Below are 27,040 nucleotides of genomic sequence, written 5' to 3' on the forward strand. Positions count from 1 at the left end.
CACGTTACATCACTTTAAATGCCCTTTTTATTGAAAACAATGATCTCGTTTCGCATCTGAAAAAATAGTTGTTTTACAGGAAAATTGCTCCACATCTCTTGGATTGGCCATGGTATCATATCTGTGCTTAAAGAGGCACCGTCACGGGGATTTGTTAATATTTCAAATCACATAAATGCTCGTGGATGTGTTCACAGTAACTTAAGAAAAATGACCCAGATTTAACACTATAGTGTACTAAAACTCCCTCTGGGGTCTTTTTTCCATAGACGTACTGGGTCGGGATAACTCAAAACTTATACTATTGCATTTTAACAAAAAATAAATAAATAAATGAATGAAAAATAATCAATAAATTGTCGTCTTCATCATTTTCTCTTTGGCAATCCACTTAATTGTGCCCAGCAAACGTGATATATATGAAAAAATAAAAAATAAAAATAAAATAATTAGATGTGGTCCTAAGCCCTTAGACTTGTACCGTAAAGTTCCGATAGTAGCGACCCTCGTTACTTTCGGAATTAGCAGCTTTTGGGCTCATTACTTTTCGTGGAGTCGTTACTTTCGGGGAACAAAAACCAGAAAGCAAAGCTAGCGCTAGCTTTTTTTTCCGAAACGAAAAATAATATGATTCTTACAGGGCGCAAACATTAGACAGAATAAAGACTATTCTGACGCAAGCGTGCCAGACGACATTTGGGCTTGCAACTCCAGGTGCAACGAGCAAGATTCAACCACTCGATGTTGCATTCAATGCTGAATTTAAGAAGAATGTTGACAGACTCACTACGGAACATTTTTTCGCAAGGCCCAGAGCTATTTATGAGTGGAAAAATAAGCGCTGGTGATCGGCGTGTGCTTTTCACGAAATGGGTGGACACGGCATGACAAAGAGATCTCGTGTCGGCTGAAAGACAGAGTTATCCGTTCATTTGTGAAATGTGGTCATGGTAGTAGGGACAGTGAAATTAACATCGATGGTCTACCGGACTACCGCATGAATGAATCAGCCGATGTAGAGGAAACCGAATTCTTCTCAGTGCTTTTAGTCCATGACATATCAATGCGTTTTATACTGCAGTATATAGAGTTTTGACTTTTAATTTGAAGAAACATTTCTGTTTAACGCGAAATTTTACCAGTTAAGTTATCACATTGTGCCATCGATAAGTGAACTGATGTCAACGACGGATGATGGCTTAAGGCTTTCCCTTGTTTTAAAGTGCCTTATTGTGATCATTTTGTCAATGCATGAAGATATTAGTTTTGTACCCATGGTTTAATGATGATATAATATTCAGGCTCGAAGGGACAGGAGGAAGGGGCGAGAAGATGAAAGACAAGTGGACTCCCATCGGATCTAGTAGTCAGTTTAAAGTTAAGAGGAATTATGTTATACATCTGATGAACGAAGCTAGATGTCCTTATTACAGGCAATTTATTGATAAAAATAGTTCGGACCAATCAAAGCTGTTCCGGGCTAGTAAGAGTCTATCAAATCTTCTAGCGGAGAAGTCTTTTCCAACTCATCAGTACCAACGCCTCTGTTCTCGCAAATGAGATGGGTGTGCCCTGGAACCCTTCCCGTCATCCGTCTTGTTGCTTTGTATTGAGGAGTTACTTCATGTGATTAGTAGGATGGCTGGAACATATCATTAGAGCATGGTTACTTCGCTGACGAATGGAAAAAGGCATTAGTGCATCCCCTGCTCAAAACATCTGGTCTGCAATTGATAAACAAGAACTTTCGGCCTGTGAGTGACCTACAGTTCACGTCCAAACTTACAGAGAAGGCGGTTGCCCACAATTACAGGAGCACATGCGAATCAAAAAAATAAAAATTTGTTTATTTAAAAAATAAAAAACAAATTGGAAAAAACTTTAAAAAATTTGTTAGAAGCCACAAAGTTTTGACGTTACTTAATTTCGAGGGGTCGTTACCTTCGGAGGGTCCTTAGTATCGGAACGTTACGGTATGTTGTGGGACATCCAGGCACTGGAGATGTTTTGCGTATCGGGTCCGCGATTATGTAGGTGTTGTCTAGTAAAACGTTCCACACAAATCAAGGGCTAAAATGATTTAGTTTTGATCGTAAGCAGCACTACGTTTATTTCTGACGTAAAATTGATCAAATTTCGCAGCTTCGTAACACGGTTTCTCACTCCACCCTAGCCTATACAAATATACCCGGTCATCGTATACGATGGCTTGCGGGACCATATTTAGAGATGGTTTACGGAGCAAAATAAGGCCTAAAATGATTTATTTTTGATCGGAAGCAGCACTACGTTTATTTCCGACGTAAAATTGATCAAATTTTGCAACTACGGGAAACGGTTTCTCACTCAAGCCTAGCCAACATGTACAAATTTACCCGGTCATCGTATACGGTGGCTTGCGGGAATATATTTAGAGATGGTTTGCGGAGCAAAATAAGGGCTAAAGTGTTTCATTTTTGATCGAACGGCAGCACTACGTTTATTTTTGACGTAAAATTGATCAAATTTCGCAACTTCGGGAAACGGTTTCTGAGTCCAGCGTAGCCAATACAAATTTACCCAGTCATCGTATACGATGGCTAACGGGAATACATTTAGGGTTTACGGAGCAAAATAAGGGCCAAAATGATTTATTTTTGATTGTAAGCAGCACTACGTTTATTTTTGACATAAAATTGATCAAATTTCGCAACTTCGTAAAACGGCTTCTCAGTCCAGCGTAGCCAATACAAATTTACCCAGTCATCGTATACGATGGCTTGCGGAAATATATTTACAGATGGTTTGCGGAGCAAAATAAGGGCTAAAATGATTTCTTTTTGATCGTAAGCATCACTACGTTTATCTCCGATGTAAAATTGATCAAATTTCGCAACTTCGTAAAACGGCTTCTCAGTCCAGCGTAGCCAATACAAATTTACCCGGTCATCGTATACGATGGCTTACGGGAATATATTTAGAGATGGTTTACGGAGCAAAATGATTTCTTTTTTATCGTAAGCAGCACTACGTTCATCTCTGACGTAAAATTGATCAAATTTCGCAACTTCGTAAAACGGCTTCTCAGTCCAGCGTAGCCAATACAAATTTACCCAGTCATCGTATACGATGGCTTACGGGAATATATTTAGAGATGGTTTATGGAGCAAAATAAGGGCTAAAATGATTTCTTTTTTATCGTAAGCAGCACTACGTTCATCTCTGACGTAAAATTGATCAAATTTCGCAACTTCGTAAAACGGCTTCTCAGTCCAGCGTAGCCAATACAAATTTACCCAGTCATCGTATACGATGGCTTACGGAAATATATTTAGAGATGGTTTACAGAGCAAAATAAGGGCTAAAATGATTTCTTTTTGATCGTAAGCAGCACTACGTTTATTTCCGACGTAAAATTGATCAAATTTTGCAACTTCGGGAAACGGCTTCTCAGTCCAGCGTAGCCAATACAAATTTACCCAGTCATCGTATACGATGGCTTGCGGAAATATATTTACAGATGGTTTGCGGAGCAAAATAAGGGCTAAAATGATTTCTTTTTGATCGTAAGCATCACTACGTTTATCTCCGATGTAAAATTGATCAAATTTCGCAACTTCGTAAAACGGCTTCTCAGTCCAGCGTAGCCAATACAAATTTACCCGGTCATCGTATACGATGGCTTACGGGAATATATTTACAGATGGTTTACGAAGCAAAATAAGGGCCAAAATGATTTATTTTTGATCGTAAGCATCACTACGTTTATCTCTGACGTAAAATTGATCAAATTTCGAAACTTCGGGAAACGGCTTCTCAGTCCAGTGTAGCCAATACAAATTTACCCGGTCATCGTATACTATGGCTTGCGGAAATATATTTAGAGATGGTTTGCAGAGCAAAATAAGGGCTAAAATGATTTCTTTTTTAACGTAAGCATGCAGCACTACATTTATTTCCGACGTAAAATTGATCAAATTTCGCAACTTCGGGAAACGGCTTCTCAGTCCAGCGTAGCCAATACAAATTTACCCGGTCATCGTATACGATGGCTTGCGGAAATATATTTAGAGATGGTTTGCGGAGCAAAATAAGGGCTAAAATGATTTCTTTTTTAACGTAAGCAGCACTACGTTCATCTCTGACGTAAAATTGATCAAATTTCGCAACTTCGGGAAACGGCTTCTCAGTCCAGCGTAGCCAATACAAATTTACCCGGTCATCGTATACGATGGCTTGCGGAAATATATTTAGAGATGGTTTGCGGAGCAAAATAAGGGCTAAAATGATTTCTTTTTTAACGTAAGCAGCACTACGTTTATCTCTGACGTAAAATTGATCAAATTTCGCAACTTCGGGAAACGGCTTCTCAGTCCAGCGTAGCCAATACAAATTTACCCAGTCATCGTATACGATGGCTTACGGGAATATATTTACAGATGGTTTACGAAGCAAAATAAGGGCCAAAATGATTTATTTTTGATCGTAAGCATCACTACGTTTATCTCCGACGTAAAATTGATCAAATTTTGCAACTTCGTAAAACGGCTTCTCAGTCCAGCGTAGCCAATACAAATTTACCCGATCATCGTATACGATGGCTTACGGGAATATATTTAGAGATGGTTTACGGAGCAAAATAAGGGCTAAAAGGATTTATTTTTTATCGTAAGCAGCACTACGTTTATCTTCGACGTAAAATTAATCAAATCTCGCCACTTCTCGAAACGGCTTTCCAGTCCAGCGTAGCCAATACAAATTTACCCGGTCATCGTATACGATGGCTTGCGGGAATATATTTAAAGATAATTTGCGAAGCAAAATAAGGGCTAAAGTGACTTATTTTTGATAGTAAGCATCACTACGTTTATTTCCGACGTAAAATTGATCAAATTTTGTAACTTCGCGAACTGCTTCTCAGTCCAGCCTAACCAATTCAAATTTACCCGGTTATCGTATACGATGGGTTACGTGGCGTTGTGCAGTGCGTTATGGGTAATATACTATAGTCGTACGATACACGGCTGATTGGTGCATTTTCAGCGGCTGTTACCCATTGGGGTCGAGTGAATCGGGTGGCGGAGAACGAATCTAAAAGTATTCCGAACTGAGAAGTTCAATATTGAAAGCCGGAGAAAAGGATTTCATTTTCATGTTTATATTGCTTCAGTGGTTCCGGTTAGCTGGATAAATATGTCAACCACAAAAAAGAGTAGTTCATGATCGCAGTATTGATCTAGAAGGATGGCGTTTACGTCGAATTTCAACCCGGACCGGAAATGTGTTTCCTCCCCTTCAAACTCGTGCTCTGCACAAATTGCAAACGATATCGAAGGAGATTTCTCTCGCCAAAGCTCGAAATATCACGCCAAAGAAAATGGTGAGTAAATTACTTAAGCATGTAAAGTATTAGTATTATTTTGCGTGCATTTCGTTGCTAGCGTATAAACGTTAATGAACGAGAAATGATGCATTCGAAGAATTTCCCTCTTAATCTGAAGTACTTAATGAACCTCGGGAATGAAATAAAACAAATTATTATATCAGTGTCTCCAAAAGGGTTCCGATCGTATTTTTCCTTAGTTAAGGACTCACAGAATCTGTAAAACACAAAGTTTTCGATAGAACTCACGAAAAGCAAAGGACTGAAGTGATTAATATTTAAAATTAAATTATTGAAAAAAGTGCATATGTACAATAAGCCTCATTTAGTTTTTGTAGTACAGTCAACACCCTTTATGGGTTTTTTATTGCGGCGGATACGCTTGGGACTGCAAGGTATTGTCCTTAATAGCGAGAGTCCGTTATGCGGTCTAGATGTAGTATAAAAGAATGATGTGAAGTTTAGCATATGAGCCAGTCTACAATTTCTTACACATTCTGCACGGTGAAAAAACTGTTACCCAACAATGTATGGCGGTATGTGCACAATTTCTACGAAAAAAAAAATTAATCATTTTTGAGGCAGTTTTCTCCAATAGAATAAAATGAGACTAGTCTTTGCCCAGGTTAAGTTTCTTTTTAGACTGCAATACAAGCAACTTTCCCTGCAACAGATACCTTCTGGACAACAATATCCTGGGGCAAGACATATTTTCTGTAAAACTTTGTTGCTAGGACTTCAGTCATAATAATAATAATAATAATAATAATAATAATAATAAAATAATAATAATAATAATAATAATAATAATACAGTACCACCTGGAACTATTGACCCATCGGGACTAGGGCATACCTCGTCTTTACCGTGGGTAGTGGCCGCGCGTTCACCTAGGTGAAACACGGTCGTTCTGCGGTGAAGACGAGGTGCGGTGCGGTAAATTTGCCGAGGACGAAAAGACGAGGCGTGCCGCGGGAAAGAACAATGAGGACTGGTTGCATTTCTAAAATAAGCGTTAGCGTGAGTGAAGACATTTATACTGCAAGTGTTCGAGGTGCGAAGAATCAGTGCCTAATCGAAGGAGTAATTTGAAGTCAAAATGGCGTTGGGTAGTTCGCGTAATAATTCAAATACTGAAATCCTGAATCTTTGCCTCGGCAAATGTTTGTATTCAGTCTTTTCAGAGATAATAAAAGTAACTATAACAATCCAACACTTGAAAGAAGCTTGTTACATGTATCTCCGGGGTATGTTAAATACGCAGTGAAATACGTGTATGTTGATTTACCTGCTTTTCAAAACACTCAGTATAAGTTTACGAAAGAGAGTTCGCTGAATTGTCATAAAAAATCCCTTTTTTATGACAAGCGACAGGGCAAACGTCTTGTAAATTAACCGTAATTTGCATAGGAGCAAGTTTGACGTTTGTTTTGCACTCGTGGGAACCGCTGCTTCTGATTCGTCAGCTTTTTTTGTACGTGTCTGACCAAACAGCTGCTAAAAATATCTCCTGAATTTTAGAGCAAGTTTGTGTTCTAAAAAATCGGATATTGAGAGGGAATATTATTCTTGTTGCAGTGCCAAGTTCATTTTAAAAGAAAGAGGTTTAAAATAGACTGTAGACACAAGCAACAAAATTTGCAAAGTCGACACAAGGGTTTCAAGTTACAATAACATCGTCCCGCGCGAACATACATGTATGTTTTATAATCTGTAAATTTCGTGGGTCAGTTTTTTTTCTTTTGCTTCTCCTCACTTAAAATTGAAATAACTTGGGAAAAAATACAAAGTAAACAGCGGACTAACATTCTGGAACACTGCCGTGTTGCATCAAACAGCTTGTCACGTCAGGAGTCCGAGTGACAATGACCGTATTCGGGCGCTGAGCTATGGTTGGCGAAATGGTGCAAAATTCAGGATAAATATTTATTCACATTCATCTATAATATCCATTCACATTCACGATTAATATTTTGATTAACAAATAAAATCGTTCACATTCAGCATTTATATCTATATTCTGGATCAATATTGGTTCACATTCAAGATTTGTATTCGTTCAGTAGTTATAACTTCATCCACATTCAACTATTGTATCGGTTCACACTCACAGTACGCCGAATGGTGCAAAATTCACGAAATATTTCCATCCAGCAATTTCTGCGCATCGTATCTTGCGCGCACCACATGATATAAAATGACCTCATACCCAGAGCCCGCGCTTTCGTGATCAAAATGGCGGATGCGGGTGAATATGGTGTCTCTGATTGAAAACTTTTTTTGGAGCAATACTTGTTGTCCTTAACACGTTCATCATTAGCAGCTTTTGTCCCAAGGCAATAATGATCACCACATTACTGAGTTGGCGCATGTTGGTTTGCTTGTTTGCACAGATGATACTCACATTTTTCCCATCCCTTCAGGGTTGAGAAGAAAACTTCGTGAATCGTAAAATATCTCGTGTTATCTGTAACACCATCGAGTGTATCTCAATGTAAGATAAAATGATCTCAGTAAGCTTAACATGTCAACAGGTAATTCAACTCCTATGCCTATCTTTGATGGTTGTTAGTTTACCTGGCTCAGCCGAAATATTTAAAGATTACTGTTCTATCATGATGTTTAATATAACAACGTAAATATCAAATAACTTATACAGGGAAAAGCATGACGCAAATATCAATTTTCCTCCGTGTCCAATTCGTCCTTGAAATCCGTTGCAGGGAATAAGTACAGGGCTGTTTTCTTATTCAATGGATTATGTTTCAGCGCAAACATGCCAGATGCCCTGGTTTATTGCCCTGTTGATTTTAAAGGAAGACAGAACCATTACTTTGAAAAGAGGAAACAATATTGCAAGGGTAAGATCTTATGAAGACCATGAAATAGATCAATTTGTCCCACTTATTGTATGAAAGACCTACAGTTTGTACTCGATTACATTTAACAGTTCAATTTTATATCACATCAGTGTTATTGTTGTCTGTCAGGATGTCTCAAGAAACAAGGTCAATTTTTTCCGGGAGTCATTGCTTGCCATTTTAATTATGATTGACAGAAGTATAAAACACAACCATTTGCTGAGTTGAGAAATACACAGAAAAAGTCTTACAACAGTATATCAGTTCCATGTTATAGAGCGGTTTTCAAATGAGTGTCGTAAAACCAAGGGTGACCTGGAACACTGTTCGCCCGTTTTGGCCCGGGACGCTCTCTTGGCAATTCTCTTGCGGCTGAAGAAGCCGCCGATTGAATCAGGTCCCTTGTCTTGTTGAGAAAGCCGTCGTCTCACACCCTGGCATTTCGCATTTCCTCTCGAATGCAGCGTCTGATGGTGTCCTCAACACGCTCAACATTCTCCACCATGTTCCTTCCGCAAACACGTCACGTGACACAGGAGATTACGTAATGCGCGATTTTGCTTGCTCGGTGCGACCTGAATGAATATCCCACCTCATGGATATCCATCGTGAATGTGAACAAAAATTGATCCTAAATATAGATAGGGATGCTGAATATGAACGTTATTTATTTGTGAATCAAAATATAAATCGTGAATGTGAATGGATATTGAGTTGCTGAATTTTGCACCATGTTGCCCACCATACTGAGCGACACAAAACATGCCAAAATATTGTTTGTTTTCAATTTATAAATGATTTTAAAAGGTCCGGCAAACGGAACTCCACAGACTGAGTCGAAAATTCAAGTTTGCTTGTTTTTTCTTGGGACGTTCGATAGTGAATATTGCGCATTGTCCACAAGAAGTCTTCAAATATTTTGGGTATACCGAGTTTTGAGATATTAAATCAGAATCTTCCTCAAAGGATTTTTGAAATGTGGTCGGATACTCGAAAACGGATTCTCATTTACTTCAAATGGTTCAAGCCTTCAAGGGCCGAGAATCGTATGTGTATCGCACATGATCGTCATCCCTGGTTAATGTTCTTTGGTGTGATTTTGCCATTAGAAGCTGACGAACCAAAACACAAAGTAAAGGAGACAAAAGCGTATTCAAACTCTACCGCGTCTTTTCTTTACCGAGGTTTTACCGAGGTGAACTTTCCCGCGGCAACTTTGGAGCCATACCGCAACTGAACCAAGGAAAAAAAACGTCCTACTGCGGGAATACCGAGGGAAACCCGCGAGTAGGTCCCGCGGCAACGACGCGGCAAAGGGTCTATAGTTCTAGGCGGTACTGTAATAATAATAATAATGACCGTTTATTAAGATTGAACTTATAGCAGCCTGTAAGGCTAAATTACAGAGTTACAATACAAACTAAAATAAAGAAATGGTATTATGTGGAGCATTAAATCACAGAGGCTAGAATAAAACTATTTTACATGTACTATAATAATATATAAAACATAATCACAATGAAAATAACAAGTGAATAAAATATAATAATGAGATAAGTCAATGTACAGTTAATATTTGAATGTAATAAACTGCTGCGAATGCTGTGTTCTGCACCTCTGCCGGTCTCCATACAAGAAACTTCTAAACTTACACCTGGATCTTAAATCATAATTAGGGGCTATCCGTTCTACTCTGGGTAAAAGAAAAGCCAAAGGATGCTCTGGGGATTTTAACTTTTCTATGTAATTAAGGACGCTGCCTTCTTTTGTTACTGCGCATACGTTCTGTGCATCTCAAGATACTCAGGTTTCCTATGGGTGGTGCCTACTAATACAGAGATATTTATTGTGTGGTTTAAAACTATGTGGAGAAAGCAGAACTCAGCAAGTGCTCTTGGTATTCAAAATGAAAATCGGGGGTAACCATGCATTTTTCCGAGATAACAAAGCTTCAATTTGGAAAAAAAAAACGACATACATTGCTTTGCATTTTAGGGCTTTTTAGAATAATTGTGGCTTTACTGTCTCTAAAAAATATGTGGTTACCCCCAATTTTCTTTTTGGATTCGAATAGCCTTTACAAAGATCTGCTTTTTCCGCATAGTCATAAGCTGCGCAAAAATACTTCGGTGTTGGTAGGCAGATCTTCTATCCTCTATGGTAGTAAGGCTGGCAGCAGCCAGAGCCTCTTGATAAGTAAGCACAGGGAAAATAATACTCATGGCTTTTTTCTGCACATTTTCTTATGTATGTGCCAATACATTGTGGAATATTCTGCCAAACAGGCACAGCATATTCTAACAGAGGTTGAATAGTTGATAAATACACCTTAACTAATGATTTTATAAAGAAACCTAATTTCTTATAAGCCTCATGATATCATTTAGTTTAATTTTCCTTGCCATTTTTACCATCGACTCAAAAACCTGTATTTAAATTTAAATAAATAATAAAACTTTCATTTCATGCATTGTTCTGTTTTGTTTCAGAATCTACACCATTCACTTCCTCTGCTGGATTCAGGACCATCATTTTTGCTGTCCTAACACTTCAAGCAACATGTTATTTTTCACTGCTCCGATACTCCAGAACGAGACCAAACAAAATGTACTTTGCCTCCACAGCTGTCTTTCTGGCAGAAGTTATAAAGCTGTTGGTGACCTTGGTAGTGATATATTTTCAGCACAGGAGTCTAAAAAGTTTTGCATCATTTGTCGTGGACAATTTTCTATTAAACCCCTTGGACATGCTCAGACTCTCAGTGCCGTCAGTACTGTATGTTATACAAAACAATCTTGTTTACATTGCAATGACACATCTGGAATCAACAACATTTCAGGTATACATGTAGTAAACATGTGCTTGTTAAAATAATTTTTCATTTTTTCAACAGGCTTAACATATTCCATCACATTATTTCCATTGCGCATATGCCGCACATTGACATTCCAATCCTAGCAGTATGCAGGATGTTTGTCCCATGAACCTAGTTTAATGGCCATACATCTGTAGCTCTCACCAGTCTCCTGTAGCTCAGTGGTAGAGCATCCGAACCAGTAATCAGAAGGACTTAGGTTTGACTCCTGATAGGAGCACTCAGATTTTTCAGTTTCCGAGTATGCCTGTGTCATTTACTGATTAAATACATCATAATTTGTCATAAAATAACACTTGGTTGGGACAAATGAAAGAAGACCCTTGCTTACCGTTACTTAAAAATGTAAACAACTTTTATTCTTCACGTAGCTGTCGATTAGCATAGCTTAAGAATTTGGTGGTGGCTTTTCTAATTCAAATTTGGATCACGCAAAATTTACAATTCACTGATTTCTAGCTTTTTGTTTATCATCGTCATGGCAATATCAATCTTGCCAAAACATCAATCCTGGCAAACTTCAATCCAAAACCAATTACTGGTGTAAATTTTGCATCGATTGGTATTTGCAGAATCTTGACTGCACCTAATTTAGTAATAGCCAGTTGAAAAAGTACAGTACCACCTGGAACTATTGACCCATCGGGACTAGGGCATACCTCGTCTTTACCGCGGGTAGTGGCCGCGCGTCCACCTAGGTGAAAACACGGTCGTTCCGCGGTGAAGACGAGGTGCAGTGTGCCGCGGTAAATTTGCCGCGGGAAAGAACAATGAGGACTGGTTGCATTTCTAAAATAAGCGTTAGCGTGAGCGTGAGTGAAGACATTTATACTGCAAGTGTTCGAGGTGCGAAGAATCGGTGCTTAACTGAAGGAGTAATTTGAAGTCAAAATGGCGTTGGGTAGTTCGCGTAATAATTCAAATATTGAAATCCCAAATGTCACGTCAGGAGTGCGATTGACAATGACCGTCAATGTGTTGGAATTGCAAATATTATTCGGGCGCTGAGCGGCACAAAACATGCCGAAATATTATTTGTTTTCAATTTATAAATGATTTTAAAAGGTCCGGCAAACGGAACACCACAGACTGTGTCGGAAATTCAAGTTTGCTTGGTTTTTCTTGAGCAAATCTGCACGCTTCGAAGCTTCGATAGTGAATATTGCGCATTGTCCACAAGAAGTCTTCAAATATTTTGGGTATACCGAGTTTTGAGATATTAAATCAGAATCTTCCTCAAAGGATTTTTCAATGTGGTCGGATACTCGAAAACGGATTCTCATTTTCTTCAAATGGTTCAAGCCTTCAAGGGCCGAGAATCGTGTGTGTATCGCTCATGATCGTCATCCCTAGTTAACGTTCTTCGGTGCGATTTTGTCATAAGAAGCTGACGAACCAAAACACAAAGCAAAGGAGACAAAAGTGTATTCAAACTCTACCGCGTCTTTTCTTTACCGAGGTTTTACCTAGGTGAACTTTCCCGCGGCAACTTTGGAGCCATACCGCAACTGAACCGAGGAAAAAAACCGTCCTACTGCGGGAATACCGAGGGAAACCCGCGAGTAGGTCCCGCGGCAACGACGCGGCAAATGGGTCTATAGTTCTAGGCGGTACTGTACAAGTTTGCAAGGTATGGTCCCTAAAAAACTGTATTGAAACACCTTTAAATACCGCGTGCACTAATAGATGATGAAGAGATGTATGAGAAATTATTAAATGATTCATTGATATTAACTATTTCTCTTTTGTTTTTAACCTCTCGTAAGCGACCACTTGTCACATACGTCCTCATATCTATCTCCTGCTGGGAAATGGACAATTTACCGGGTTTCCTGAAATAGACTTTGCCTTAGCGAAACAGACTTGTCCCATCATCAGTTTGCCATAATTTATCACAGGCAAATCATCAAATTGGATACTGAAATTCTTTGGCAATATAATTTTGGGAAGTTTAACAACATTGTTGTGGCTACTTAACTCTTGAGTCACCTTATAATGCTAATGAGTTCAAAATTTAGACCCTTCATGGTCTGACCTCTCGTAAGCGACCACCTCCCGTAAGCGACCACCTTGACTTTACGTTTTGGAAGTTTGCCTGTGGGAGGTTTGACTGTATTTATTTATTTATTTATTTATTTATTTATTTATTTATTTATTTATTTATTTATTTAGTATTAATTAATTGTATTAATTAGTCTTCATGCAAGCTAGTTAGGCAACCAGAACATTGTGAGTATTGCAAGTATTGTAAAAATTGTTTGTAGAGTCAGCAATGTACATGTACATATGATAAGTATTGTATGTCTTAAATTATACTTGGGTTATAGTCAGTATAAATAATATGTCTAGTTAATGTCAGCATCGTAATTGTTATAAGTAGTCTACATGTATGTAGTGTTTATTATTGTTAATGTTGGTGTCAGTTGTGAATGGCTAATAATAAAATAAAAAATGACAAAAAAAATAAATTTTTACGTATTTATTTTTGCAGGTCACAAACCAGCTAAAAATCCTCAGCACTGCGGTGTTTTCCATTGCCTTACTCAACAAACAGCTCACAAGAATAAAATGGATTTCTTTGATCCTCCTTTCGTTGGGTGTTACAATGGTACAGATTGACTCACATACATCTCTTCAGACAGACGTGCTGCCAAACACTAACAGTGCTACTGCAAAAAGGGAGCAATCTGTGATCCTTGGACTTAGTGCAGTTCTTGCATCGTCCTTGGTATCTGGTTTTGCAGGTGTTTACATGGAGAAAATCTTCAAAAGACGGAAGCAAACATCTTTTTGGATTTCAAATGCGCAGTTGTATACATCTGGGATTTTTCTTGGACTAATTGGAGTCATTTACCAGGATGGTGTTGAAATTGCAAGGATGGGTTTCTTTCACGGCTATGACTTTGTCGTCTGTCTGGTTGTGTTGTTTGCATCAGCCGGCGGCATTATTGTTTCATTAATCTTAAAATATGCTTCATGTATAACTAAAGGATTTGCCACATCCTGTGCAATAGTTCTTTCTAGTGTGGTATCGGCATATCTGTTTAATCTTGTACCAAGTATGTTATTTGTTGTGGGAGCGCTGTCTGTCATTTGTGCTGTATTGATGTACAGCTAGTCTTCTTTCCTTAATTTGGATGACATTACATGTACGGTACGTGAAAACAACATGCTCCAAGGTTGTAAACTTGGCTACCTGGCTCCAGTTGTTCATAGGCCGGATAACTTTATCCTGTGGATAAGTCACTATCCGACAGTTCCAATCTGTGCAAAGATTTCAGTATTTCCTCTTGTACAAGTGAATATGCACACTCTAACCACAGTAGAGTTTGGGAGTGTACGGAAACCTTAGACAACTTTGAACGCGAAGTATATTTTAGACCCTGCAAGTGCCTTATCCAGCCGATAAAGTTATCCGGCCTGTTGTTTTAAGCACAGGGCTGCAAGGATTTGGTAGGGTGTGGAATTTTTTTAATTGGGAGCAATAGGTTTGCTGTGGTGAAGTCAGTTGTTCAGTTGATACATGAGGGTACTGTACTCTTTGTTGTACCTCAATTTACAGTTATTTGAAACATCCGGTACCGCATCTTGAGCATTAATGAGCTTCCTTTTGACAGGAATAATGGAGAAGTCACCCCCCTTGGGAATTCAGCAGGCCTAGGGGTGGGTGGGGGTGGTGGGGTACCTCAATAATTATGTTAGCTACATGGCTGTGTGCTGTTTTTGAAGGGTTACTTTTGGTCTAATTTTATGGGGAATTGATTGGTGGTGTGAAGAATTTAAAGTGTGAAACTTCATAATGGAAAGTACTGACAAAATTAATGGTTGCTGATTTATCCAGGTCAGATTTCTGTGTGTGATAAGCTAAAAAACGAATGGAACACCGGAAACTGGAGAGAAACTGCAGAGTTTCTAAATTTCAAGATCTGTACATTTGCAAAACAAGCTCTTGGTAGACTGGAAGGGATTTAACTTGTTTAATTTTTTTTACTAAAATATTGCTTTTCTTAAAAGGGCCTCTCAGCAATCATGATTTCTTATAACAAAAAATAGTGAGCCAAGAGGTCCAAAGTGCCTTGTCTCGCCAATTACTGATCTGCCTTCTGTGACACAAGCTCTGCGTAGATTGACATATTTAACTTCCTTGTTTACATTCATGAATGCTTTTCTTAAGTCAAGAATAACTATTGATGTTCTTCTCCTTGAAATTTGTAAATAAAATTTTCAACATACCGGTAACCGCATATTCTTTGGTGTGTATGAGCATGTGCATGTGTGTGTGTAATGTACATGTATGTGTAACGTGTGGAGGTGTGGTGATCTTACCATTGGAAGATGGCGGGGTCAGTGTCTGGGTACTTGAGATTAGTCTCTCAATGGCCATGTCTGCTTTGACATAAAATGTACATGTAACTTCACACTGTCCATATGCATCTTTTACATGTGTGGAAAGCCATAACTTTCTTATGTGATCATTTATCTGTTGATGTTGAAGTTTTATTGTGATAGTTTCACCCTGTTGCATTTCACTGACATTGTAGCCTGCCTACCTGTAGCTTGCAGTTTTGTTTGGGTGGAGTCAAAGGTTTTGGTGGTAGAGAGACAACCAAACCGCCAGCTACGCAGGCTACTGACATTGTAACGCCTTGCGTCTTTCTCATCATCTTACGTGTTATGATCAAATATAAACTAAAGCCCCATTCACACGAACAAAATATGTTTAATTAAACCAGGTTTAACATAATGAAAATTGTCAACAGAAAGCTGAACCATTGGCTTTGACATAGGATTCAAGTAACCTTTAACTTATGCTTTCATTTGTGCTAAATCTGCAGTCGACAATAATCCGAAAGCAGCTTTTATGGAGGAAACAATTTTAAACTGTGTTTAACTAAACAGCTTTTAAACGTGTTTAAGCCTTGGTGTGAATGGGGCATTAAGAAAGGCTTTCCATTATGCAGGCTGATTGCTGGATAAAGATCCCAGAATCTCATCTCAGTATCAGGGTTCGTATAGAGTGTGGAATTCTTGAAAAAGCCTGGAAATTTGCAAACAAATATTTCAGACTTAACAAAAAAGGTGTCAAAAATAAATATTAAGACTGGAAAAATGAAGAAAGTGTCTGGAGTTTTGTTCAAAATTGCAATAAGTGTTATAGCTGCTATATTTAAAGTGATCTCTTTGGCAGCTAGTCAAATTTAATTCATCAAAATTTCTTCTAGCCGAGTGTAATTTGACTCAATTTTGAGTCTGGAAAAAGAGAAAGGTTTCGAAAAAGTATGGAAAAAGTCAATTGAATTTTGCGTACAACAATGTGAACGAACACTGTCTTATGGTTGTGTATAAAATTCATTTACACCCCTGAGGAACCAATTTCTTTGACAAATAGTTACTGTACATGTAGCTATAACAAAAGTCCTTTACTGGGGATCTAATATAATTATAATGGTAATTGAACTGAGTGGAGTTCAATTTGGTCTGAAATCATACGCGTAAACTCGATTTTGAAATCACAAGACGTTCAATTACCACTTTATTACACCCATTTTGAAACCACAGTAGTTTTCTCTGTTAACATTAATATTTATTTATCCATTTTCACTTTTCACATTTTCATTTTAATGGCCTAAAAAAAGGATGCGATTTAGACAACAAAAAATAGTGCGATTCGTGAATAAATGGCACTGTTGAAAGCCAATCAGATTGCAAGGATCACCAGTGATTTCAAAATGGATGTAATAAATAACAAAACCGCTATTTGAAATCCTGAAATAGTGGAGTGTGATAGTGATAGAGTGATTAAAATTTTTTTATAAGGACCACCATATCACTATCGTCTGGGAGTCTTTCCACCTGGGCTTATACATGTTCCTCATTCACCAACTGGTAACATTTGTTTTATTCATTTCTTTTTTTTTTTTTTTCCTGTGTACAGCTTAATGCACAAATAGTCTAGTTCGTGGATGCTAGTGAATTTTTCTTGTGCCAACAGGTTAATCGCAGGCCTTCCTGCAGCGGCTTACAATCCAGTCATGCTCTTTATCATCTGTAAAACAACAAACTTTATTTAAGGACGGTGCCTACTATTGTTATTGCGCATACGTTCTGCGCATCTTGAGATACTCGGTTTCCTATTGGTGGTGGCTACTAATACTGGGATATTTTTGCGCGGTTTCAGACTATGCGGAGGAAGCAGAACTTAGCAAGTGCTCTTGGTATTTAAACAGAAAATTGGGGGTAACCATACATTTTTGAGAGATAATAAAGCTTCAATCTAAAATCCGCTTTTCCCGCATTGTCATAAACCGCGCAAAAATACTTCTGCATAAGTAGGCACCGTCCTTAAGGATGACGTCTACTAAAAGTGTATGTAGTTTTCGTGTAGCATCCAGAGCAGACTCCTTTAGGTTCCCCATTGATCAGTCAAAGAGTTTGTAATGAGCGTCATAAGGGTGCTCCGGGCGGCGAGGGGGGGGTGGGGGGTGGGGGTTAGGAGCTTGACGTGCTGTACAAGGCAGATCAATTGGATGAAATTCTTTGTGACCAATAAGGAGTACTGTATGGCAGAATTGGCAACCGTGACGGTTTAAAAATAAATTTGAGATCTTTGTAACCTGTATTCCGAAGAAAGGTGTGGTTATCATAATTGATGACAATTCGTTTCTTGGCGTCGTAAAAGCCATCTCCGCAGTCATACGTGCCTTCCGGTATGGTCCGAGGAGGATGCTGACTGGTCAGTTGGGATCGCCCTAGCAACAAAAATGATTGGCATTTATTAACAGCCTTGGATCAGATGAGATCACACAGTCCAGGGCTAGGTTTACGCACCTCTCCTTTGTTGTTTCAACAAAAAAACTATTGTTGGGATAACAATAGACTTTTCTTCAGAAACAATGCCTAGGATGAGATTGTTGAATAGCCCATTTCACAGTTGTGTGCTTAGTGACTTGGTCTTGGATTCTAAGTGAGGCTGGGGGTGACCTTGTTTTGATACAAACCCCACTGCTTTTCATATGTAGATCATACTGTTCTTATGCTAACTATTTGCATTTACATATGAAAAGCAGTGAGGTCTGTATCAAAACAAGGTCAACCCCAGCCTCGCTTCCAATTCAAGACCAGGTCACTAAGCACACAACTGTAAAATGGCCTATTATTCAGTAAGTGACACAGGCATACTCGGAAAAAGGAAATCCGCAAGCTCCTATCAGAAGTCGAACCTGAGACCGTCCAATTACTAGTGCGGATGCTCTACCACTGAGCTACAGGAAACTCGTGGGAGCTAAGGCCATTAAACTAGGTTCATGGCACAAACATCCTGCATACTGCTAGGATTTGAATGTCAATGTGTCGCATATGCGCAATGGAATAAATGTGATGGTATATTCTAAGCCTGGTGAGTAAATGAGAATAATGTATTATTGAAAGAGACACAGGCATGCTCGGAAAAAAGAACTGATCCGAGTGCTCCTATCAGGAGTCAATTGGGAACCTAAGACCGTCCAATTACTAGTGCGGATGCTCTACCACGGAGCTACAGGAGACTCGTGGAAGCTAAGGCCATTAAACTAGGTTCATGGGACAAACATCCTGCATGGTGTCAAAATCATTGCATTCAGGGGGAAAGGGTAGGGGTTATTTAAGTACATGTATATACATCTCCAAAGGGTAAGGTACACATGTAGCTTTAAGCGGTTTAGGGTTGAAATCGGGCATGATTTTTATAGAAACGGTAAAAGCATCCCAACATATTACTCTGTTTTCATCTTCCAACCAAAAAGACAGGAAAGGCAAACACCAAAATACAGTCGAAGCTCTCCTTGCGCCCATTCTCGTAAGCGACCAGCTCTTGTTACAACCAACACATTGTGAAACCCTGTTTCAATTGTTACTTAAACTCTGTAATCAAAAGCTCTTGCGACCGCTCCCAAAAGCGACCGCGACCACTTTTGGAAATTACCAACTAGTCTTTTCCTTTGTTTTAAACTCGTCAATCTGTTTTAACCAGTCAATCTGATACGGATCTCGGCAACTCTTTCATAAAAGTATACACTTCGTGATCACATTTACAGTAATATTGCAATGCCTAATAATTAATGTTCGTAAATTAAGATCTCGAATCTAAAATTCAAGAGGATTTATTGCTGGATCAAGAATGTTACCCTGAGACCGAGGAAGAAAGCTTTATGCTAAACTCTCTGATAAGTGACCAGCTTCAACTGTTTCAGCAGTTTTGGTCGCTTTTGAGATTGCATTCTCGTAAGCGACCAGCTATAGTTACGACCACTTTTTCCAAATCCCGAGGTGGTCGCTTAAGGGAGCTTCGAGTTAGATCTGAAGATTTTATATGACTCTTTCAGGTGCGTAAGTGACAGGACTCAGCAGGGTCAGGATTTCGAGGGCCGGACGGTACTGACATCACCAACTAAAAGTGCTGAGGAGTAAACAACCCCGCCATTTTATTTGCACAAATATATGATGATTGCTTCAAAAGATTTTCGTATTGAACTTTTAGTTATTTTGTTTGTTTGTTTGTTTGTTTGCTTACCTGCTGGTCTCAAGCCATTTTCAAGTTCAGATTTAAAAACTCTATTCTGATCACCATCGCAATAAGTCCAGTTATCAAAATCGTATCGTAGACCGTCTTCAAATTCAAAATACCCCTGCACAGAAACAAAACACTCAGAGTTAGACCTGTTGCTGGATGTTTATTTTGTATTATTATTATTATTATTATTATTATTATTATTGCTTGTTTGTTTGTTGTTGTTTTTTTGTCACCGCTGAATACATGGATCAATGCCTATTTAAGCAATAGACCGCACTTTTCAGAAGTTTACCAGCGTAATAAAACCACGCAGGATGTTGGGAGAACACGAGAAAGCTTGCCATCCTTTCTTCTTCGTACAGTCGCATTTATATTTGGAGCTCACAACAATTTGCTTTCTGGCTGTTGAACGACTTGATGCTTCAGATTGTATCAAGATTTTAAGTTTTTCAAAAGTTTGTTACCTTGCCTCTTTATGAGACAATTGTTTTGCACTTATGACGTAATTTCCACTTCGTGTGTAGTAATCGTGGAATATAAAGTCGCCTCCACCCTCTGCAAATCGAACAATACGCACTGTTCCTAGTATGGTTGATTTCTGGAGAACAATGATGATGATGATGATGATGATGATGATGATGATGATGATAATGATGATGGTGATGATGATGATAATGATGATGATGATGATGATGATGATGATAATGATGATGATGATAATGATGATGATGATGATAATGATGATTGAGTTAGATAGCAAATAAGAAAATAAATTACAACAAAAGAATAAAGACTTGGCACGGAACAACTGGCAAAATCATAGCATAATAAACTTGGTATGACAGTATATAATAGCATATATAAGATATACAAGGATACAGTCCTACCTCGATTGCCCTGCCCTTTTCAAATTTGCCCGTATAATTTACTCCCAGTTCAGGAAACTTCAATTGTCCATCGCCGTGAAACCTGGAAAAAGGACAGTTATATCTGCCTGAATGCTACAAACTGGAAACTGGAAGACAGCGATTATTTAGACGATTGTGGGAAAAAATTCCTATTACTCTTTGTTTGAGTTTCACCAATCTCGTACCCAGAGTCCTACAGGCTCTTTGGCCAGCGGTTGATCTCCAGGAGAGACTGGAGAATTCGAAACAAATTTAATTTTTTTGATTGGCTGCCCCGTAACAGCTTCCATTGTTTTACCGCACAAATCCTGCGACCTGTGGTAATAAAATTCCAGTTACCCAGAGTCTCTCCCGGCGACCAACCGCTGGCCAAAGAGCATGAGGATTCTTGGTACGAGATTGGAGTTTCACGCTTGTCGAAGCTCAACCAATGGGAATCCAAACTAAATCCAATCGTGTTTTCGCCGCACGCATTTTCCCGCACTCGGTGCCGGTTACATGTATTTGCTTCGAATTCTGATTGGCTCGTTACGTTGTTTGCATCTATTGCGATTGGTCAGAGTAATTACGCTGGTTTTGGTTTTACGACACTCATTTGAAAACCGCTCTAAGAATAAAGTCTATAACTAAAAACCATACATTCCGTCCTCAAAGCCTCCTTTGTACTCTCTCTTGAGGAGACTGGGAAATGAGTAGACGGCTTCAGTATCATCCATTCTTAAAAAGAAGCAAACAAGCAAACAAACAAATAAATAAATTGTGCTAACTGGAAAAACTATCAGAACTAACTTGAAATTGGAAGTATTGATTTGTTTGGAGCTGGGCCTCATCCAATGGTTGGAGTCCAGTATTTCTTCTACCTAAACTCTTTTCCACCGCACCGCCTCTGATTCCCATCAATCAGGTATCACGTCAATTTAAATTTTGATATTGTAACGAAAGTGATGTTTTTTTTTAAGACAGCGAACATACAGTTCCTAGAATTCCGTAATTTTGCAGACGTTTTGTATAAAGACCGGCAGAACGTGCCTGTTTCCACACAAAGTGTCTATCAAATTCTTAGATTTAATGAAACTATATCTTCGTTATTTTAAAAGACAAAACTCTCACAATTTGGCTTTTACTAATTTTAAGGTGACTAAAATCACAAATACAAAGAACGCAATGTCTTTCAAAACTGAATAAAAAATGTCAGAAGCATAACGTGCCCTGTACATGATTTCGTCCAGATGTAATCCGCCATTTCAATGCACCCACAAAATTTCTGTCTTCTTGAAACCTTGCTGTTTCAGTTGCTCATCTAATCAACAGCCTGTCTACAGGCTCCACATGTTTTCCAGCGCTTGAGTCCATTTACATGTTTTCCTGCCTTAAGCTTAAATAGTTGCCAGTTTTCCTAAGGCCGGCGACACACCTGGCTTTTTTATACGCCGATCGCAGCGAATTTGATTGCCAGCGAAAATCGATTGCGATTTTTGCCCCCGATTATTGCGGCCACTTTTAGAAATTACCAACTGGTCTTTTCCTTTGTTTTTAAGCTCTCCTGAGCGACCACTCAAAGATTCTGATACTCATTACGGCAACTCTTAAATAAAAATATAAACTTCAATAGCAGTGCCTAATCATGATGTTTGTAGACTAGGATCTCGAATCTAAAATTAATTCAAGATGATTTACGGCTGGATCAAGAGTGAGACCTGAGACCGAGGTAGAAAGCTTTATACTAAAGGCTCTGGTAAGTCACGGTGACCAGCTTCTATTGCTTCAGCGTTTGGTCGCTTACGAGATAACATTCGCGTCAGCGACCAGCACTAGTTAAGACCACTTTCTCCAATTCCCGCGGTGGTCGCTTTCCAGAGCTTCGACTGATTTTTAATTCACGAAAATTAAATTGAGGAATCTTTTTGTTTTATCAGTTCTTTAGTTTTTAAATCTTACCTGCCGTTAAGGAAACACCCATCATAACTAGTTCCCATGCACTGCATGTTCCTTTTATTGGCGCAGCCCAACAAGACTTAAAATGAAGACAAAATTAATGTCTATTCCAAAGTGTTCCTCCACTTTGTTCTTTTAATTCTAAACTGTTATGTCATAACTGATTCAACGATTGTAATGGTACTCTGTGCGCGCGAGCCAAGACAAACCACGTCAGCGGTAGTCATAGCTGGCTCTGGTAAATCGATCTAATCCAGGACCACTGAGTTGTTCCAAAGCCAATTAACGCTAATCCACGGTTAAAAGTTAACCGAGGTTTTCAGCTCACTTGCTAAGAATCTGTCCGCAAAAATATAACAAACATATCGCGTAAGGGTGGAAAACTCAATTTCTTTCATATTTTATTTTAATGTTATAAAGGCTAGGACTTAACTAAAATCACAGTGTAGCTTTTTTCGATGAAATATCCTTTTATTTCAAAGAAAAATGCAAATAACGAAAATCCGTTGAAATCGCCATTTGAGGCACTAAATTTGTACATGGGCTTGAGAGCCTCGCGTACAAAATAAATCATTTTACCGCTTTTAAAACACTGTTGGAATGATTTTGGGAAACATTGCGTTGTCCTGTGTATACGAAATAATTTAATTTCGAAGGCATACAATTCACTGCAGTAAAAGTACTTCGTGAATAAAACTAATTTTCATCATGTGCGAAACCTTAAACTCGATTAAGCTTCTGGTGGTTGAATGTTAGAAGGACGGTTTATACATTCCTGTAAAAATTTCTTTGGGCAAATGATTAAGAGCCGACGCGAGAGCTTTGCAAAGTCCGTAAAAATTGAAAATACTAGATCCTCCTTCTGAAATATGAATTATATATACTATATGGAATAAGTGGCATAAAATATTTCGTTGTATATAGCTTTTAAACAGCATAATATGCCGATGTAATTGGCTCCCCCGGAATTGACCTTTGAGATCAAAAGACAAAACATGCGACAGACCATCACGCAACTAATCCTTCAAACCATAAATGAGATTTGAATAAGAAGAAAATCCAGCCCTAAAAAAAAATTTACGGGGGACATAACTCATTTCATAGAGGCTGTCTCAAAAAGATAAACCCTTGAGAGCAAAACGTTTATTTAGGCCTAAACACGCACGTGAGAGTCTTGCAGGCCTGTCAACCCCATTTACACAACCCCATTAAGCTGGGCATAGTTCCAATTATACTAGTTGTAATGATCAGCACACGTAATTCAAACTGAAAAGGCTTTATTGAGTCAATCCCCTTAAATTTATACCTACGTTTGTACTATTCCGATACCATTGCTTTATGTAGTCTCAGTAGATTTCACAATATAATTCGTAATAAGTCCCAACACCAAATAAAATTCCCTTAACTATTTTAACCCAAAATAATTGCGTTGTAAATATTTTTTATCACTGACAATGTTTGTCATCTAAGATGAGAGGTCTACTCCCGTGACGAGTAACAATCTTAATAGCAAGGTAAAGGGATATTTTCTGGGTACAACAGTTTGAACAGGGCTTCATCCATTTTCAGGCCACTCCAAACTCAGTGTGCGTAGATAGTATAAACTCTCCGCTTATCGGGCACCTTCTCCAGCATCGCAAATGCAAGAGGGTAATTTTCCTGGATGTTTGAAGGCATTGGCAGTGGGCCTGACGAAATTAAAAATATGGAGAGTAATCATGAGTGTGATGCATTGATTTTTCAGTTTTAATGTCATGATGTTCAACTCCAGGTTCTAAGATTACCAATTATTGTCCTATTAGAGCTGTTTTCAATTGAGTGTCGACAGTAATTTCACGTTTGTTTTGGTTTTCCTTTACTTCGTTCTATAATTGGGAAGCAAAACACGTGCCTCCTTCTCAACCAATCAGCGGCAAAACCAATACCAAACATGCCTTGCTCAACTGACGCGTTTTCCCGCGTTTAGCGCTTCGTTTACATATATTTGCTTCGATTCCTCATTGGTTCATTCCCCTTTTTGCGTCCGTTGTGATTGGCCAAAATAATTAATTTGGTTTTGGTTTTACGACACCCAAATGAAAACCGCTCTAATTAATCACTACTTTGTGGCTAGATAAGTGCATTGATTAACATCGTAAATTTGAAGTCTTCCATTGCGTTTAATGTGAACAGGGTGGGAAAAAATAAACACTTTGGTTTGAAGGAAGTTAACAGTTTAATGAAGTTCTGCGGATCCCCCTTCCCCCCCCCCCCCCCCTTCCTTTCCCGCAGGGTAGCATGCAACCAAACGACAAACTGCACCGTGCGAAATCTGCATGCCCAATATGCTTTCAAATTAAACTGGCAGAGAGGGATCCACACTGAATGAATTCACAGTTCCGTAAAGTGTGGATGGCTTTGATGAATTGTGTTCAAAACAGGCGGCAATTGATGTCCAGCGAATCTTTTAAAGGGGGATGAGCGAACTTGCGTTTGTTTTGAAGTACCAAGCCGTTAAGACTCTGGCTGACATTTTTGTGTTTTCTCCAGTCGACTTCAATGTTGACTTATAGCTTTCAAAACGGCACATGCCATCTTACAACTGCATCTCAACGAACTCTCAACCAACGCCGATTATTCTCAACTAACTAGAAACTTGAATGTTTACAATGATTAAGAAATCTTTGGATTACACGATCGAAGTAAACCTAAATATGCTTACACGGCCATACAATCCACTAACGCGGTGAAAAGTCGAAAAAAACAACAGCTTAACAAAAACAGACTGTTCAAATACAATGATTCAAGCCAATGGGTCGGCAAGAACTCCCAAGCATGTCTATTTCGAGAACTAACGCTAACTAAAAGACCTAAATAATAAACCAACCAGACGACAACCTACAAAACGTTTATGTAGGATAGCCTAGACTTTGAATTAAGTGCACCCAATGGTTCATTTCGGTCGACATATCCGTTCGGAAGCGGCCTTTGATCGCTTTAGAAATTGGGATTCGGTCGTAAAGAGATGAAATCTACAATTTTGTTCAGTAAAATGTTTGCTGGAATTTCGTATCGATGGTAAACTGATTCCATTCGTTTTCGAAGGAACAAATGTCTCGTTTAAAATGCGAAAAAGGGTAAGCCTGGACTTTTCGTAAAACAAACAACAGCTAGTAAATTTGAGTCCCACGAAACATTCCTCAACTTAAATTTTCAGCATCGGAACAAATCAATCCCTATTCCAATTACATAAAGACCGGCAAAAAGCGACCTGGAAACACAGGAAAAATCTGACGTATTTTACTACATGTTTGGATCACAAGATATCAACATGATATCACACTACATAAGTAACTCAACGGCATATGCTCAACAATTGTAGCAAAAACACTTTGCCCAAGAATTGCCTAAGATGGATTTTCAAGATCAATTTATTGCTATAAATTTCGGTATTATTTCGCCCACCGTATTAAAAAAAGATCAACGATTTTAAGTTTCTGGGAAAGAAGTAGGCCGACGCAAGCGTTTTGTTGACAATGTTGGCCAAAGTGCGTGCGCTCTATTGCCAAGCAAACATTTTCACAAAACTTTGAAGTCTTTTGAGAGGGAAACGACACTATAGAATTTTTGGTTTTAGCTTCCAAAGCGATTCGTTCCTGATAAGAAACTATAATATTTCCTTTACCTTTGTCATCAGTTGATTCGGAATGTTCCTCCATCGCTTGGAGTGGGGCCTTGTCCTGCGCAAAAGAAATGTTGAAAATGTTATTAGAGGTAAATGCCTTGTATTGAGAAAAGAAGATGAAAGTTGTCTCTTAAAACAAACGAGACTTTTTAAATAGTGAAAACAAATGATATGTACCTCGCCTGTCATAGACATTGTAGCACAGCTAACGACTCTGGAGAAAACGTCAGTGTTGGTTGTCTGTTTATAGCTGAGGGACTACTGCCTGAACTTTAGGGTAGAAAGAAAATTTATTTAGGAGTATGTGTGCGGTAGTGAGATCAAATTTCGTGTTCAGCATTTGTCATGTCATGTTGCTCACTGTGTCACAATTTTCTCACTTGTGGTGTTGTGATCAGCACGTCTACTCGGTACATGTCCAGAACATGATCATAGTTTGTTTTAACAGGTTTTAGATCGGCCCAAATTAAGTAACTCTTTGTGCCGTAACAATGATCAGCATCAAGTTTCTCCTGGTAATATCAATGGTTTCTACGTCTCCCTAGTAATTTCATAAGAAAAGTATGGGGACAAGATAGGAGAATTTGTTCTTTAACATATAAGGACTTCAAGGTTAATCTCGTCCCGTTGGATGCTCAAACGTCTAATTTCATTGCACCATGAAATAAACGCCAAACCACCAAGAAACGTGTGATAAGAACACAAGAAAATTTCGAAACTTTTTTTGACAAGTGCTTTTTTCTGTGGTGAAAAGAGAACAGCTTGCAAACTCGGCTGCACCAATCGTGACAAAGTTTTTAATTTGGTGTTGTAGATCACGTTATGAAACTTTCAGTGTCTATTTCACGTTGGTCTTCTGGCTTAGGACAAAAACAACGTTTTAAAGT

At 38.6% G+C, this 27,040-nt stretch overlaps 2 protein-coding genes and 1 long non-coding RNA gene across 6 annotated transcripts; 1 reads left to right on the forward strand and 2 right to left on the reverse strand.

The window, feature by feature from the left end:
* Positions 1-5,064: 5,064 nt before the first annotated feature.
* LOC146454515 (CMP-sialic acid transporter-like) lies at positions 5,065-15,271 on the forward strand. 2 transcript variants are annotated; one of them, XR_014859255.1, is made up of 4 exons: positions 5,065-5,359; positions 10,713-11,062; positions 13,590-15,162; positions 15,214-15,271. XR_014859255.1 is itself a non-coding variant. In XM_085095425.1 (3 exons), the coding sequence occupies exons 1-3, from the start codon at positions 5,224-5,226 to the stop codon at positions 14,214-14,216; spliced, it is 1,113 nt and encodes a 370-aa protein (XP_084951551.1). In that variant the 5' UTR covers positions 5,065-5,223; the 3' UTR covers positions 14,217-15,265. The 2 variants fall into 2 exon arrangements, 1 of the variants encoding a protein (XP_084951551.1); XM_085095425.1 differs by having other exon boundaries at positions 13,590-15,265.
* A 1,708-nt stretch (positions 15,272-16,979) lies between these two features.
* Positions 16,980-22,653, reverse strand: LOC146454516 (MORN repeat-containing protein 5-like). The gene is made up of 6 exons (XM_085095435.1): positions 22,493-22,653; positions 21,194-21,271; positions 20,534-20,615; positions 19,647-19,761; positions 17,713-17,847; positions 16,980-17,144 (listed from the first exon to the last, which is right to left on the reverse strand). The coding sequence occupies exons 1-6, from the start codon at positions 22,537-22,539 to the stop codon at positions 17,092-17,094; spliced, it is 510 nt and encodes a 169-aa protein (XP_084951561.1). The 5' UTR covers positions 22,540-22,653; the 3' UTR covers positions 16,980-17,091.
* A 1,096-nt stretch (positions 22,654-23,749) lies between these two features.
* On the reverse strand, positions 23,750-26,447 carry LOC146454517 (uncharacterized). 3 transcript variants are annotated; one of them, XR_014859260.1, is made up of 4 exons: positions 26,331-26,447; positions 26,154-26,208; positions 24,039-24,177; positions 23,750-23,937 (listed from the first exon to the last, which is right to left on the reverse strand). It is a non-coding gene; the product is annotated as an uncharacterized LOC146454517 (long non-coding RNA). The 3 variants fall into 3 exon arrangements; XR_014859259.1 differs by having other exon boundaries at positions 23,750-24,177; positions 26,331-26,442; XR_014859261.1 differs by having other exon boundaries at positions 23,750-24,177; positions 26,154-26,202; positions 26,331-26,423.
* Positions 26,448-27,040: the final 593 nt, after the last annotated feature.

This window comes from Pavona decussata, unplaced genomic scaffold (genome assembly GCF_977016875.1).
Source record: "Pavona decussata unplaced genomic scaffold, jaPavDecu1.1 SCAFFOLD_300, whole genome shotgun sequence".
In the NCBI taxonomy this organism is placed as follows: Eukaryota; Metazoa; Cnidaria; class Anthozoa; order Scleractinia; family Agariciidae; genus Pavona; species Pavona decussata.